At 37.8% G+C, this 18,307-nt stretch overlaps 1 protein-coding gene across 1 annotated transcript in view; it reads right to left on the bottom strand.

Annotated features, from left to right (window-relative positions):
- ednraa (endothelin receptor type Aa) overlaps positions 1-16,390 on the bottom strand; it is a 31,228-nt gene extending 14,838 nt beyond the window's left edge. Inside the window, exons 1-3 of the mRNA XM_036574926.1 lie at positions 16,134-16,390; positions 14,124-14,644; positions 5,314-5,441 (exon numbers count right to left, since the gene is read on the bottom strand). Of these exons, the coding sequence (XP_036430819.1) occupies positions 5,314-5,441; positions 14,124-14,588 (593 nt within the window). The 5' untranslated portion in view covers positions 14,589-14,644; positions 16,134-16,390. The remainder of the gene's footprint in view (positions 1-5,313; positions 5,442-14,123; positions 14,645-16,133) is intronic.
- Positions 16,391-18,307: the final 1,917 nt, after the last annotated feature.

The following is an 18,307-nucleotide window of genomic DNA, read 5'->3' on the forward strand; positions in this document are numbered from 1 at the left end:
GTGTGTGGATGTGTGTGGCGGTAATTAAAATGATGATTTGTTGAAATATTGGCCTATTTTATTACACCATGAGAAATGATCAATTTGAGATGAATGGAACATTAATTTTCTTGAAAATATGCAAAATTTACAGGAAAAATAACCCTTTTGGAGCAAAGACTTCAAAGGTACAATAAGAAAATGGCTCTCACTTGAAAACTACAAAGTAGTAGTAGAAATGTACAAAAAATGGTACCACCTAATTCAGAAGAAGTCAAATTGCAAGAATATATGGTTTTGGACATATGTGAGCTTCATGACAGAAAGTATTGTCTGAAGTTAGTTTTGGAATCCTTCCTTGTTTTTACAAAATTCAGGCTTAATTAAAATAATATTAGAAATGTGAAACATAAGCGTTATCAAAAAGTGGCCTGACACAAAATTTGAGCTTATTTGTCAAACAGAACAAAACTCTGTGGGCAATTTCCTTGCTGTACTTTTTAAGTCTTTGGGGGTAAATGGGTTAATATGATTTAGGAATAGTGAAATTCTGAGTGGTGTGCTGTGATGCGCTAAGAAACTGAACAGAGCTTGAAGTTGGAATGTCAGCGCCGACATGTGTACCTTAAATCCTTAGAAACAATGGGCTGTACCTTAAAAACAATGGGCCTCATTCACCAATATCTTCTCAAGTTGTTTTTTAAATTTGTTCTTGAGAAAGGTTCTAGGAAAACGTCTACATCAGATTCATGAAGTGTTCTTAAACTGCAGAACTGTTCACACTTCTGTGCCCAAATAAGAAAACATTTGTGAATGTCAGAATCTTCATGAAAACTGTGTATGTGGGTTTTAAGAAAAAATAGTGTGTGAATAAGCGGCCAGTGTTTTCACATTTTGGTCAGTGTACGAGATGGGATGGTATGGTTTGGTGTGCAGTGGCCCTAAGCCTGAAGCTCATCATGCAAATTATGTGTAACTCAGCCCACTAACTTCTCATTTATGAGTTGCAGGGTTGAAATGGAACAGTGAAATAATGGAGCTGTCAACAAGCTTGCGACAAAACAGGACTTGAAAGTTCAGTGATGAAGAGATAGCGGCAGAGTTGATAAATGAAGTTCAAACCTGTGTTCTTCTAGCTGTATTCTTGTTTTACTCAAGATGCAAAATACAGGGGAGATTCTGAACCCCCTAATTAACCTCTTGGACCCCCAGAATATCTCAAAATCAATTAACTTATTATGACATTATTCTATCTTGTTATATGCAATCACATAATATATGAATTATGCTATATGCAAATTCAGATCATTGTTTAGCCTGATTCACTCACAGAATGGTGAGCTTCTGTTCTTGGCATTCTTTGGCAACTAACTAGTGATACAGCACTGTTCTGCCTCAGGGTGGCACTGTTGAAAATTGGTTCACCCAATTGGTCCTTCATAGCCTAGCAACTGTAACTACGCACAGGATAACTCTAAAAACCTTTACAATATGCCATTGCATATTAGCAACTCTGAAAACCCAATTTCCAAATAGATGGGTTAAAAGATTGAATTGTTATTTCTAAAACCAAAGACAAAAAAGGGAAGTGTGTAAAATCTCAATTAATGTGTGGCTAGAAAGGAAAACAAGAACATTTTGTTGCAATTGAAGCTAGCATCAGCACCACTATGGCAAGCAAGTTAGCAGCCAGCCAAGGCTGGAGTAGCCAGTCAACATGGGATCCCCCAGAGTAACAGGACAATATGACAATATATTATTATGATAAAACACTTCATAGTACACTTTTCTGAGCATCTATCATGGATATTGGGAGATCACAGATATTGAAAAACTCTTGAAAACGAGGTCATTGCTGTTCCAACTTGTTCGCAAACCTCAGAAAAATTAAATATTTTAACGCATATTGTGTATCCTGAAGAGTATCATGCTGTTATAATTTTGCAGATGTCCAGAACCTGAGCACCAGTTTAAGGACTCAATCAGATCTGTAAATTAAAACCAAACAGGGACTTATACTGCACCAAGTGTACCAATAGCAGAGCAACACAGCTGCAGAACAGTTCAAATGTTGACTTTGACTCACAGCAACAGGAAAGGTTGATTTAAGTTTAATGAAAAGAGTGTTCGTGTGTTAATATTGCGGTGACGCTCACTCATTGTGATTGTTTGGAGAAAGCCGCTTACTGGCTGGTTTAGGAGTCTGCTTGTTTTTCCTTTTCTCAAACTCGTGTTTGCTTGTCTGTTTCATTAATAACTCCTCTCGAGTGGATGTTTCCATGAAATGGTGCATCAAGATTTTATATGTAAGTATATATTTTTCATGACACACTTGAATATTCCTGTTTAACAACAATGGGGCATTACTATTTTACTAAGTGGTGTTGTATCTACCTTTTAAACGCTCGAACAGCGGGGGAAGAAAAAGCAGCCAGACTAACACTACTCGGGGATATGAATCAGACAAGATATGCTCAACATTTCCTCATTGCTGGCTGGAAACAAATCAAAAGCAGCTGTGTACTGACGAAATTAAGCCAGTCTTGCATTTCCTTCCCAATGGCAAGGAGCGCTTACACATGTGTCAAAATCCTTAAGACGGCTCACTCTGCAAAACCAGCACATGGTCAGCCCGCTGTATTCTTACTACAATTTTGCTCTGTTTCTGCCTTTGTCTGTCCTGCCCTGTGATTTTTTGTTAGTGTGGTTAATGTGAAGAAACCCATGAGTTCTCATGCCACAAGTAATAATAGTTAAAATTCAAAACTATTCAAATAGTGATTTGTTGACAAAATTGCATCCAAACCACATACTACCATACTACACATACTACACAGCTGAATGTCCTATTGGTGGTGTACTACTTTGACATAATATTTGGATGGAGCCAGTGCAACAACAATATCTTAAAAGTATTAAAACACTGCTTCAGATGTAAATTTTTTAGATTTAAACAATAAAAACAACAGACAAACTTTGCTTACGTTAATGTTCCATTTGTCTACAGTAAGTGATTTGCTGATAAGTCAAACATTTTGAAGAACAAATGAAGAAACACATCCAACAAAGCTTCAGAAACCTTAAAAAAGTAAGTTGTACTATTTTATTTGTCTAAATAGACAAGCTGAATGTGGATGTTTTACTGGAAGCATGTACTCAAACTTTTGCAGGGCAGATTTGGTCCCCAAAGAGGAAGAGGTGGCCATTACAGCTGACCTTACAAACTTGTGGGACTGCTCTGATTGAACCAGAGGCCTGACTACCCAGCATCCTGCCCCCCTAACCCCACCCCGAATGAGCAAATCCATTAATCTTTCCTTGGGAGCATTTCATGGGAACTGCTCTTACAAAGCCACTGCATGAAAAGCTTGAGATTAAGTAGTTTTGTAAGTTACCATTAAACTTGTCACAGAGAAAAAAGATAATCTTCACACATCTATTTATGCTGTACACAAAGTCATATTACTACTGCCTAAGAAGTCAAAAACAAAAGCACAGTGTAATTTGATATTGCTTCTTACTAGTGGCTGAGAATTTCTTTCGTAACTTTCAATCCATAACACATTTGTATTTGTCAGCAGAGAAGGTGTGATTTTTATGATTTGAATGCTTTGAAAAACTGGAAAAAAGTCAAAAGAGCAAATATAAATTCTTTACATAATGAACTGTGTAATTACTTTTATAAAGCAGTATATTTTATGTAATTATACAGTATGTAGTAATTACATGTAATTACATAGTAATTATATTTAAATTTAGTAGCAAACAACTACAAACTACAAAAAAACCCAAAAAAACATTTGCCTTCTAACTTTACCTTGAATAACTCAACTTTCATGTGCTTGCACTACACAAAAGACTGCAGCTAATGAGCTGCTTATTCCACAAGATTCATCTATGTTGCCTCCATGTGAATATTTCCAGGCAATGTTAATGTCAGCACAGCATATGTTTGATGTCACAATGAAAATATATGAAGTCAGAGGGCATGCTTTCCATTTGGTTGGGTTGAGAAAACAACCTTCGGCTCAGCGAGCTCCATGTGTTCCTGATTTGGGGTAGGTACTGAGCAAATGAGAAAGCGCAAGCTACAAGACACATAAGACTATAGACTGCATGAAGTGAATGGGGTGCCTCTGTATAGATGTATAGGGTTTTATGTAGGCCTTCATGGTTCTTGTTTGGATAAAACACACACACACACACACACACACACACACACACACACACACACACACACACTTTTTCACAAGAGTAAAAGGGCACAATATAAACCTCAGTTTGAAACCATTACTCCTCCTTCCACCATTTGCCCTGAGTCTGACCCCAACACTAACCCGATCCCCAAAAACCTGCTCCTTCACCTCAGCCTGGCCTCAGGGTGAAATATCAGATGAGGGAAAGTTCAATGGGCCAAACTGAAGAAGACAAAAAGAATAAATCACAGTTCTTTGTCTCTCTTAGCCTAAATATTAAATATCAGTCTATCATTTTAACCTTCTCATGTCAGGGGATATTTTTCTTGTGTGTGGTTTAAACATAATTACAAGACAGATAATTAATCACATACTTACATAATGAATTACAATGTGTTACAATAACATTTGATTCACACTCTTTGTTAACAAGAAGTACGGATGGTCATTTTTGTTTGTTTTCGTGTGCAAAATGATAAAACATGGCAAACATGTAAAGGATGTTTGTTTATCTACAAAATAGGCTTTTATGCACAATAACAACTTGAAACACAACCTCAAATGTGGTATAGAATCTTCCCTTTCAACAATCCTGCTTGTATCAGTGAACAAAAAGTGAGAAATAATATACATCAAATTGTACATAACTGACCTCTAATGGTTGCACTCATTTTCTGCCTCTGCTGTTTTACTACAGGTTTGCTCTGAGGACTTTTGTCAGTTTTTCCTTTACTTCAGATCCTAATGCGTGGCTATGACTGAGTAAGACTTGGGAATGAGATAATTAAGCTGTGGCCAGGACTTAGTAAGGTGTGGAAATGAGATGATTAAGCCGTGGCCATGACTTATTAAGGCATGGGAACAAGAGAACACAACAAGACAACAGCTTACTAAGGCATGATCTTGTTCCCACACTTTAGTAAGTCATGACTATGACTTAATTATCTTTAAACCTTAAAGATTAATAACTGAACATTTAGTTGCCAGGTTAAGGGATTAAGCAGCATACCAGTATGTCTTCATTGCTGGGATTATGAACTACTGTTTATAAGACACACACCTTAAAAATTACAGCATACTATGAAACACATGCTCCAACAAACATGCAGAGATTTCAGTGATATAACTCTTGACATACCTGTCCACACTGAGAGCACACAGGTTGAGCACTGTGATGCCTACAGATGCTTTCTGGAGGAAGGGCACCAGCTTACACAGGAACTGACCAAATGAGGTGTGAGCCAAAGGGAATTCACTCATCAGGAGCTGCAAGGAAGAAAGAAGCATAAAACTGGTTTATTTCCTTTCAGTGTCTACTGAATAAGACCTCAATCAGGCTCAGTCAGTGAAGGAAGACGGAAAGTAAATATGCTGCATACAATAAGTGACTATTAACACAATTTTAACCAACAATCAAATTTACACAGTTTTCCTTTTACTCCAAATGTAGTTAATGCATGTTTAGTGTCTGTGGTTTCTTCTTTTCTTTTTCACTGCAGCTTAATGTTCACTGGAGTTTAATGTAGCTAAAAAGCAATGGATGCTTATAGTCCACCAATTAGCATTGTACAAACTGCACAGCTAAATCATCAAACATTCTCCTCACAACATATCAAATTGTTAAATGATAGCCAAATAAACTTGCTGATGTGGCTTTTGACATGGTATGGCATACTGGTATCTATAGAAATTGCCAAAAATTTAGACACAATACAGGCTTCAAGACAGTTGCTGCTACTGTTTTTAGTCATGCAATAAACTTTTTTTCCAGTTTCAAAGACTTTATACAGTGTCAAAAACTACATAAGCAAGTCTATTTTAGGTTATATAATACCTTGACACAGTTTGGGGCAGTTCAGTAGGCAGAAATAAATTTTTGTGTAGGTCTGTGAAAAAGTGGGGAGTGGCCTATTCCAGACAGCAGTGCAGTCATCACCCTACCTATTCCACTGCTTCCATACTATGGTGGTAGAAAACAATCGCAAGACTACAAACAATAGCAATAGCATCAACTACAATGCAGGATTCACATTAACACAACCGACATTGCAAACACCCTTGACAATAAAGCATGTGTCCACTCACCCCAAGCACAACTTTTACCCAGTGAAGACAACAGAGTCCAAATCAAAAATAACACAGCAAACTTTAAACCTAAATCATCAAGCGTCCTAGGCTGAAGCATATTATCAGCACAGTGGGGACAAAAATGTAAATGGATCATTTATGTCTTACCTCTGATGATGATGTAAATGTTTTAGATTTATAGTCAAAGAAGCATTGTAAGAACCCAATTCACAGACTACTGATGACAATGGGCGTCATGTGTCAATACATTCATAAGTTTTTCTTAGTTTTTTCTTGATAAAGGTTTTAAGAAAAAGTCTATGTCAGATTCAGAACATGTTCTTAAACTGCAGAATTGTTTACACCATTGTGCTCTTGAGTGTGTGTAGATTCTGTTTTTACCTAAGAACTAATCCCAAATAGGACGACACTGGTGAATGTCAGAATCTTCATAAAAACTCTCTAAGTAAGTTTCAAGAGAGTGGGTTAAGAATGGTTGGTGAATGAGGCCCAATGGCTCTACCCTACTGGGGACAAGATCTCACTTTTGCATGTCCCCCAGGCATATCTTCTGACCACAGCTTCAAACTCAAACACTGGCATGTTTATAAAGAACTGATGGCTTGAGGCAATAGCAGATAGCAATGAAAGCTAAGAAGTAATAAGCAGGCTGAGGAAATAAAACAGAGCTTAAGATTGGTTGAATGGACTACATTTTGCAGATTTAGAAATGATGCAGAGAAGCTAATATACATGTATACAATATACTGCCATAACACAAAGACAGCATTCACAGGAAACAAATCAATTTTCATTCTTTTAAAAAAGCTCAAGTTAATAAATGTGTTTCATTTCAATTGCAAATTTAGGATATATAGAAATTTGAAACGAATATCACATTGGTATTCATTTCATCAATCATATCATCAATCATAATATAGCATAGATAAAGAGAAAATGTGGTATTCAAAAAGTGGTATTTTGTAACAAAACCCTTCAAATATTTTTTCCTCATTTGATTTGGTAGGCCTGTGATAAATCTGCATGGGTCCAGGGTAGGCTGAGGTAAGCATGTGATGATTTAGGCATGCAGTTTGCATGATGCTAATAGACAGAGTCAAAATTTCCATAACCTTTTTAGCTATATCACCATTATAGATCCAGTACAAAACTAACGTAGCAAACTTTGGTCATTAAACATGTCTTGGCTGAAAAACTACACTTGGGGTAAGGGGCAAATTGCACAAATTTCAATTTTGGCAAAACCACCACTTTAATATTTATTTATCTTTTTTATTTTATTTTTTTAGTGCATTAATTTATTATTTTAGTGCATTAACATGTAAATACACATGTAAAAAGAAGCATTGTAGCATCTGTTCTGCAACATTTTTGGGAGTCAGCCTAAAACCAGAACAAGATGCAGGTTTCTCTCTGAACTTTACTGGCTTCCTCAGTTCTATGGTCCATATGTTCACTAATCTGATCCGGATTCAGCGCAGAACATGCCATTAGCTGTTTGTTAAAGAAAGAGTGAAATCCACTCGCTGGACCTGTTTCACATCCTTTATCCTCAGGCTCCTGCAGAGCACAAGAAGAACAAAAGCATCTTCCTGTGTTCTGCTTGCCTAATGGCCTTGGCAGTGCCGTGTGAATAGAAACTGGCTTTTGTTAAATAGGAGGAAAGGAGGAATCATCCTCTAGTTTGGGGAGGAAACTCTTTGCGGGTGCATCCTGACTGCCTGTGTTTATACACAGCCCAGTGGTTCATCACAGAAGGGTGTGTCATAGCAGGAGAGCACTGAGTGTGTGCGTGAGTAGCGTCTGAAGGACTACTGAGTCACTGAGACATCGTTAATCTAAAACAGGTCACGCTCATCATTTCTGCTGACCAGAAAACTTATGATCTTACTTTAACAAGCCACTGTATTTTGAGACGTGTAACAATTTACAGACTTCTAAATACATGAGTAAGTAACTAACTAACTCACTCACTCACTTATTCACTCACACAAGTCTAGCAGGCTGAAGATCTAGTCACAATTTTTTGATAGTGCCCTACAACTTATTTATATGTTGCTGCTGTCGGAACAAAACCTCATGTCTCCAAAATAATAACTTTACAGGAGAAGGAAAAAAACATACTTTACTTTTAATGTAAGTCAGTGGAACCAGACTTTTTTCAAAGTAATTTTGGGCCATTTCTTTTTGTCCATCCTTCAAGAAGCTTACACACAACGCAAAGGCCAACATACATTTTCAAATTATGTAAAAAAGTGATAATCAGCAAAAAATGGGTATACAAGGTTTTGTTCTGACAGCAGCGATATGCTCAAATTGTTTGCAAACTATTTGGTGACACTCAGTAAACTATAAGCAGTTCCCTAAATTCTAGACATTAACTCGGGTACAAACTCCAAAGTGGGGTATAAACTCCACTGAGAGGTTCTAGCTATTACACTGACAAAAGCGAATAAAAATACCTCATAAATATTTGGACTGTCAAGATAACATACACTAAATTGTACTGTAAACCCACACGCTCAAGCAAGAAATTAAATGAAACACATTTTTACCCAGTTAATGCCTTGAACCTGCTGGGCATTTCAGTGTAATTTAGTTGGACTGCCTTGGAACTAACCATCATGTTACCTGAAATAATTACCTAGTACTTTGAGGTTTGTACCTCTGCTTTAGCATTTCGGTTTTTAGCAGTTGCAAAATTTAAACAGAAGTATAAACATAAGCTTTAAATTTAGCTATTAAGCATTTAACTCAAAATAAGTACTTAAGGTATTTTACAGAAGTGTCCACAGATGAGCATCTACAAAGCATCTCCAGTGGACCATCGAAATAAAGTGTTACCGAGGATGCCCCAAAAAAGGGTGCATCATTGAAAAGGAGAAGACTGGCACAAGTGTGTTTATCATTGAAAAGAAGGAAACTGACACAACCAAAACATAGAAACATTATCAGAAGTGGAGACAGTTCACTGGCTGAAATCTGAATGGGATAGTGCATAACAATCAACATGAGAAGGACTTCATTTCAACAAAACAAGCTAATCATCTTTTTGGTAAAGGTGTAAACTGGAAAAAGCCAGGCTTATATCCCTGTCGTCAAATTCCCTACTGCACTAGTCGTGGAAAAGCTCTTTATTATTAGACACAAAACAATGAAATCCTAACCAAAATAGCTCTTCTATTCCATGCCTGAATCTATTTCACACTCGAAGATTATGAGAATTAATTGATCTCCGCCTTTAAGAAATGACCTTTGGAGCACATTTGAGCCCACTCTGCGTCAGAATAAGCTGATACAGGCTGTGTAAGCGGGTTCTTAACCCTGAGTGATTTTTTCAGTGCAGGTCTTTGCTTAGCAGATATTGCTGAATGCTGGCCTGAAGGATGAGAGGAGATAAGAGCAGAGTTTAACAAATGATAACACATGAGGCCATGTAAGGCTGGGGCACTCTGTCCAAACCTCTGTGTTTATTTTAGCTGGCCCTATCCCTGCTGCCCTCATCACTACACTCTGTGACCACAGCACAGTGTGCTGAGAGATAGACTCTGAGTAGCTGTTAAATTTCACACTGTGTCCTTCTGCTTTACAACCTCTAACTTTCAGTCCTAGAACTATTTTTATCCCTCTCTCCATGTACAGCATATACAGTACTGTGCAAACATTTTAGACACCTAAATAAATTGAATTTCAAATCTATTTATCTGGGCAGTAAGTATTTATTTGATAAGGTAAACACTAATATAACAATAATGCTGGTTATGGAATTTAATAAATCTACACTCTTAAAAAGATGGTTCTTCAAGGGTTTCGAACCATGAGTTCTAAATGGTTATTTGCATGGTGAAATGGTTCTTCAGATTGACACAGAATGTGTTTATGGTTCTGCATAAAACCTTTTTGAAAACGGTTCTGTATAGCACCAAAAAGGGTTCCTCTATTGCTACAAGCTTAACATCATAACAATAGCAGATCCCTTTTTGGTGCTATATAGAAACACTTTTAAAAAGGTTCAATATTGAGCCATATGGAACATAAACAACTATAAACAACACATTCACCATGCGAAGAACCATATAATTCATGGTTGAAAACAGAACCAGTCCCTTTACAAAAGAACCCTTGAAGAACCATCTTTTTAAAGAGTCCATGCAGTGTCCAGGAGAGGTCTAGAATTTTAAGTGTAATTACATTTAATAGATCTTTGGTTGAATGTTGGTTAAAGACAGACTGAGCATCTACAAAGCATCTATAGTGGACTATAAAAAAGTGGTACCAGAAATTCTTGCTACTTTTTACTGCATTTATGTTTATTTGCATGTATTCTAATGATTTATGGTATTTTTTACATGTAAGTGTTGCCAAGATAATTGGTTTTAAACTATGTGTTTAGGTGCTTAAGATGTTTGCATAGTACTGTATAAGGTTTCTTATTTACTTCATGGAAAACAAAGACAAAAAAAGATACAGCGCAGTCTGTAACACATGCTCAACACATCAACACATGCTCAGCCAAAAAGCTTTATGGAACGTTGGTAAAAATTCCATTTGTACACTTTGTATGCATGCATAGTTTAGCCTCTCGTTAAGTAGTAGCCTTTTTGTTTTTTTAACAGTAACTCTTTATGTGAAGGCATAAATGAATATTTGTGCTTGTGGAGTGTAGTTTATATTGTTCATATCAGCAGGATGGGAAGTGCAAAGTGCTAGAGTATAGGCTACAATATTATCTTATGTCATGTTATCGATCTATTATAACAGTGTGTGCTTGCAATCATATCGCTGTTGTCGGAAAAAAAACCTTGTATCTCCATTTTTGACGTTTTTTCAGTTTTTGACATAATTTGAAAATCCCTGTTGTCCTTTACATTGTGTGTAATTTATGATGAATGTACTAAAAGAAACAGCCCAAAATCACTTGGAAAAAAGTCTGGTTCCACTGACTTACATTAGAAGTAAAGTAGGTTTTCTTCCAACAACAGCGATATACAAAATAAATTAAATTTGAAATGAATAATGGAAGTATTTTGATAAAACTGAGTTTACAATTTCTTATTAGGCTGAACGTGATTTTTGTCACTGTTCTTTAATGCTTGACCACACTCAGAACAGTGGTTACTAAAGAGCATGATTAGGTCAGTTGGACAGTGACACAATTTTTGTTTCATTGGTTATTTACTCCAGCATGATGTGTCTGGAATAAAATAGTGACTAGGCACCCTCAGAAAAAGCTACTACACTTTACCTAAACTGAAAAGTCAACTTATGGAAAGGTTTTCCTTGTTTTCACTATATCCTACAATTTAGAATAACAGTGAAGGCACCAAATGTATGAAATAACATATATAGACTTATATTTTAGATTCTTTTGGAAATTAACCCCTTTTGCCAGAATGCAGTTTAGCATACTCTTGATTATTCTTAAGCAGCTTCATGAGGAGCCACTGGAGATGCTTCTCGAAAGGACTGTAGAAGGTATACACATGTCGAGTCCTTGATGATACTGGAAACCAACTTGTTGTGGGGCATTTGAAGATTTTTTGTTCCATTTTTTTGAGTTTAAATGCAAAATCTTTGGAATTAATTTGGAATTTATTACATACATTTCATACATGCACCATTCCTCTGGGAAAGTGAAGACAGTGTACCCTTAAATGACAACAATGACCACTGTTTTACCTTTGAAGTACATCTACACATTTACATTGTTTGCTCCCTGTATAATTTTTCTGACAGTGTGGGGTTTTCAGAACATCAGCGTTACATCAAATTAAGGTTATTTACATCTATGTTGGATGAACCAAACAGGAATTACAGCTCTTCTATGCTCTCCTGTCCCACTTTGGGGGATCATAAAAGCTAATCTAAAAGGTCTAGAGTTCTGTAAGAAGCATTAGAGGCTGCCCCTGCTTTCTCTTCAACATAAAGACCAAAGAAGCATTAATGCCGATAAAGCAGCCCATCATGATGCATTAGAAGAATAAATCAGAGACAGAGCTAAACGTTGGGCATCCTAAGATCAACTGTGCAGTACACTGATAAGATACAAGAACACACAGACAACCACTGTAGTGGAAGAGCAAAGAATACTTTCACAGCTGTGAAGAAAAACTACAGACGAGATCAAAAAAATTTCCATAATGTAAGTCTAGCATTAGATTGCTATATAACTGCCATAATGACAAGAAGAGCTTGAACTCATTAGGATGGCTACCATATACAAACCACTGAAAAGCCTCAAGAACAGAAATGTCATGCTACAATTTGCTGATGAGTACATAAACCTGTTTTTATGGACAGAGGAGACTAAGATGAACCTGTTCCAGAGTGATGGAATTAGAAAAATGTGGAGAAACAACAAAACTGTTCATAATCTGATCTGTATTGATAACGCGACTGCCAGCAGCCAAATACTTAAAAACTCAATGTTGCAGAAAGACAAAAAGTTGAAACATACCGCTAAAGCAACTGCTAAATGAGCTTTCTAGTGACAAAGTATAACATTTTTGGCTGACCAGGTCAAAGAGTCAACCTCAATTCTACTAAGAAGCATTTTACATGCTGAAGACACGAGTGGAGAGAAGAACTTCCAAAATCAAGCAGGATCTGAAAATGGCTACACCATGGATCACATACATACGAAAGTCAACAAATATGTATAATATTTGGTTTTAAAAGAATTAAAACCAAATATTATACATGAACATTTTTTTTAGAATATGTTATGGTCTCCTGAAATGTGAGACCAACAGTATTGAACAAAAGTCAGGGACTAGCCTTAATTTATTTAATTTCTAGTTAAAGCACCCATTAAGTACAAGTTATTAATAGTTTAGAAGATCAATCTGATGATAATTCACTTGATTACAGAAAAGGAAAAAGAAAATCAGTAAAAAAAAAGGAGTTAGCAAAACTGGAGTTCCAAAGATTATTAAACGATTTTGAGAAAATGGGGCTCCTAACAACTGTGCGAGACCTGGTAGACCACCAAAACTGTCACCATCACATAAACAGTACTTAAAGCTTTCATCTTTAAAAGAGAGGAGAAAATCAAGCTCCAATTTTGCTTAAGATCTGAGAAAACTCCTTCCACTGTGAGAAGACAACTCAACACTATGAGTCTGAAAGAATGTGTAGCTGTCAAGAAGCTGATACTGAGGAAAGGAAATAGAAAAAAAGAAGAAACGTTGCATATTAAAAAGCTGCTCGTGTTCTCAGGGCAATGAACTGACCACACCAGAGTCTAGACCTCAATATGATGAAATATGTTTGGGATTACTTGGATTGTAATACACAGAAAATGCAACTAACTTCTAAGACTGAACTTTGGAGCTGTGGAAAAATACCTGAAAATACGTCTCTCAGAAAGAACATAGGCTGTAATAAAGGCAAGGCGAGGAGTGGACACATTAAATACAGAAATGTGATATTACATTTACTTCTGGGATGGAATGAACAACTTGAACTTGAACATTTTGACTGGAAATTAAATAAATTAAGGGTGGTCTCTGATTTTTGCACAGCAGATATTTAGTTATGGAGAAAAATATGGAAAAAGTATGTGACATACCCAAAATCAGCAGCAGAGACCTGAATGTCATATATGTTTAGGTGAAATTATACCATACAGCATCAAAAACCACTTAAGCAATTCCAGTTGAGATAACTAAGATTATAAGCTTAAATTACCTAAAAAAGCTTTGACACCAAATGTTGCTTTTTCACTACTTTTGGAGTGAGTTTTTGATATCTTATCTTGAGAGCTTAGGCTTATGATATAATTTGAATAAATATTAATTGCATCTTTGGGAGTTCAGAGCTAAATTCTGTTGATAGAGAAGTTCAGGGCTTGGTGCCTACCTTGTAGACGTTTATGGGAATATCTATGGCGATGTAGATGAGGTCACCTAGGGCCAGGCTGGCGATGAGGGCATTAGGCCCATTCCTCATGCACTTGTGCTGGTAGATAATCCTTAGCACGGTGGCATTGCCTACCATGCCCACCACGAACACTGCACAGGAAATGATAGTGTTGATGACCTTGAAAGCGGCCTTAACGGAGGTTGAAACCACACAGGGTGGGGGGCGTTTCTTGTCTTTCAGACTCATGGTGCTGTTGCCTGTTGTAGCTTCTCTGAAAGTAGGCCTTGGGCCTGGGAGATTCTCTGGCCCGCTGTGGGTCTTCATGGGCTGAACAGTGGTGGAGAAGGCCTGGGAAGAGCCGGGAAGCTCCTCTGTGCTGTTTATCTGAGCCATTCCACCAGCGGCCATGACGGCCATTAGCAACAACACGTGTAGTGTCGTAGAGACCATTGCTGAACACATTCCACTCTCCGATCTGCAGATAAGCTGATAGGAGTCCAATTATAGACACGGCAGGGCTGAGGGACAGGAGAGACACAAAAGAACGTCAGATAGGCTTAATTTAGAGCAAATCTTAGTTTGAGACAGATTTCATTTCTTTTGTATTAGCATAATTTGACTCTGTCTCTTGTTGGAACAATGCACACAAAGACAAACGGCAGCACGGCCGTGAAAGGGCTTCCGAATGTGACAAAATCAAAGAGAATTGTTTAAAAGTACAACAACAGATCAGTGAAACTTCCTCGCAACTTCAAAAGGGATTTAGTGAAGGAGCACAGATGGAGTGTGCCAGCATGAGTTACTGTGATGCTACGGGACGAGACGTCGCCTCTCCCATCATCCCCTGCAAATACCCATCAGCGCTGGCATGGTGCTAATGGCACACAAGTGCTGTGGCAGGCCTATTGCGTTATTCCCCCCACCCCCACCCCCACCCCCCCTTCCTGTTCCTTTTCTATTTATTTATTTCTTTATTTTTTGCTGCTTCTTCTCCCTCTGGTTCTGATTTGAGATTTTGGACTGGCGGTTTCCCAAACAAAGGGCCACTTCAACATGAAAGAGGCAAACTTTTTAGACCCCTCCACAGCCGGTTACACAACAGAGGGATTTGTGTGTGGGGAGAATGTTTGTGAATCTAGACACAGCAGGTCAGTCACAAAGTACTCCAATGACTGATAGCACTCAAGAACGCAAGGTTTTGAAGAAGATCAAAACAACTCAATCTTGTGTCGCAATCTATAAACAATATGAAGAGTAAAACAGTGAAGTGCTATTATCATCAGCTGTTCTGTGGCTTTTTAGTAGGTAATACAATTTAGAAATTAAAAAAAATAATAATTTAATCAGAAACTTTCAGAAATGGTCTTCTTAAGAATCTCTGAACCTGTAACATTTCTCTAGACAGAGCTTATGAAGTTCAAGAAATGATTACATGCATGGATTTCTAACCTGTCAGCAGTTGTTTCTAATCACAAGCCATTATAAACATGCATATTAACCCCTAAAAAGTCAGTCTTATTAAACTCTAATGCTCATTATTCACTAACTACAGTGCAAATTGGCTGAGTTACTCTCAAGTTATAGATGTGCGTAATAAAAGTTTGGACATGCCGGCTGTTCCTGGCCATTTAAGGGCTAAAAGCAAGTAGCGAAGCCATCAGAGCATGCAAAAAATCTTATTCCTGATCTAAGATTCTTCTTAGCGATCACGTCAAAAGAGTAAAACCAAGACAAACGTTCACTAAAAGCAAAAGTTAATCAGGTCCCGTCTCCTTCAGACTACTTTCGAGCCTCTTTTCATAATGGTGACAGCAGAGAAACACTTCAGAGGCGAGATGCATTTCCTGTTCAAAGTCCCTGCCGCCACCTGGTACACAAAGAACTATTTAGCAGACAGCCCTTCAAGTAGCATCACAGTTTAGCATCAGCCTGGCACTACAGGGATCCGTGACAGCCTGTAAACTGCTCCGCTGATAAATTATGAATGGCTCCTGGTTTTTCACCTACCGCTCCTTAAATGTCTGCCTTCCCTTGGATCCTGTCACTCAGTCAGTCAGTCAGCGAACGAGTGGGGCGAACTTTCGGCTGGAGCCCCCCCCAGACATCTGTGTGGCATCACATGAGTAATTAAGCAACTATCAAAGTAGAGGAGGATCCCTTTTGGGCTGCCACTGCATGCCGAGGCTGCTGTGAGGTGCTGCTCTGCATTCTGTCTCCAGCTTTTCCTGTGGAGAGTTGCTCTGTGTGTGTGTGTGTGTCTGAGAGAGCACTTTGACTGGGTGGGATTGCAGTTCTCCACCCCCCCCACCCCAACCCCAGCCAGGAGGGAGGCCCCAGAGGAAACAGCAGCGGTTCACAGCCCGCCTTGCCTGTCTACTGCTGATGAGGATCATTGGAGATTTGCGGTGTGTGTGTATGGTGTGTATGAGACGGGGCAGGGGGGGACTATGCTGCCCCTCATCAGACAGGCCCCCCTCCTTTTTCCTCTTAATCCTTTTCAAACCCTAAAGGCCTTGCTCTCATAACTCACTCTCATGGTTACGTTCTTAAAATAAGGGTCCTATAGATCGTTCTTTGGAGCCACTTTTGAACACTTCACTGAGATGGTTCTTTAAAGGACTGTATTAATAAATGAGATGTGGGAGTGTGAAGAAACTTTTTAAAGTTAAAAGACCCTCCACCTGAAATATAATTCTACAGTGAGGGGATACAAGTATTCATTTCCTGTGCACATATAAAGACAACCTGAAAGCAACAATAAGCAATTCCTAATTCCAAAACTCCTCGGTTATAAGACAAGACACAACAAGCCTTAACACATGAGCAAGTAGACAAATCAGAACTCTTTTAGAACAGTGTGCCCTGGTCAGAGGAGACAAATAAAGAACTCTTTGGCCATTCTTACGCTCACCATGTTTGGAAGACGAAGGGTTGCAAATATGATCTCAAGAACACCATATCCACTGTGAAGTAAGGAAGTGGGAGTATCATGACGTGGGTCTGCTTCCCTGCAAACAGTCCTGACTTATTACACATCATTGAAGGAAATACGAATGGAGCAATGTTCTGGAACATATTAGAGGAGAATTTAATCTCAGCCACCAAGAAACTGAATCTGGGGAGAAGTTGGACTATACAGCCAAACATGCAGCAAAAATAACTTAAGATAGGTTTTAAAAGGAAGGTGAAGGTGCTTGGCCTAGTCAATCTCCTGATTTGAATACAATTGTGAATTTAGGAAGAATTTGAGACCATCACAGGGACCCTCATAAGCAACTGAAGGCAGTGTGCTGAGAGAAATGAGCAAATATTAAAACACAATGCTGCAAAAAGCTGAATATTTCTTATCTCCAAAATGTATGAGCCAACAAAGGCTGTGCTGCAAAATAATAATGTTATTAAATTGTGAGGTCTGAATATGTTTTTCCCCACCAGTTCCCTCCTTTCATATCTTCCTTTTCATTTAAGAATACATACTTTTTGTTCATATTTACAAAGTCAAAGACATTACATGTGTACATTTGAAGTCAATACATTCACAGGAGGTATACAAAACAACAAAAACAAAAGTGCCTGAATATGTTTCTTGTATGTTTTTACTAGAACCATACAAACAAGCCAAGAATCATCTTTAGATTTAAGATTGGATGTAGGCCATATTTCCTGTGAGCTCCTCACTCTCATGAAAAAGTGTGTTGAATTAACTTATATATATTATATTCAGATGAATAAAGTATATCAGCACAACTGTTACCAAAAGTGACCTGAAAGACAAAACTGTGTTGATTCAATATATTGTATTTATGCGCAAATTATGTTAATTTTTTAAAGGTAAATCTAATCTCTTATTTCAGTGTCCATAACTTTTCTAGTTTCAAAGTATCCTGGTTACCTTAGAGCTGTTACTGAATAATAAGCCTTAAAATTAATAACCAAAAAGCTAAGGATGCAGTTTAAAAGCGGGCAATTATTTTACAGTATGGAATTTTTCAGCAGAAAGAAAAATCAAATGCCATTGATTAAAATGCCTCATCATACTGCGTGGTTTATTTCACTGTAAAAACGGAAAAGATGTTGATTTGAAGTGCGTATGAGATTAATATAGATGAGAGAGAGGGATGAGAAAGTGGTAGTAGAGTGAGTGATTTAGGGGTTGATTCTCAGGGCTCCTCCTACAAGCC

The sequence above is a fragment of the Colossoma macropomum genome, unplaced genomic scaffold (assembly GCF_904425465.1).
Source record: "Colossoma macropomum unplaced genomic scaffold, Colossoma_macropomum, whole genome shotgun sequence".
Classification (NCBI taxonomy): domain Eukaryota; kingdom Metazoa; phylum Chordata; class Actinopteri; order Characiformes; family Serrasalmidae; genus Colossoma; species Colossoma macropomum.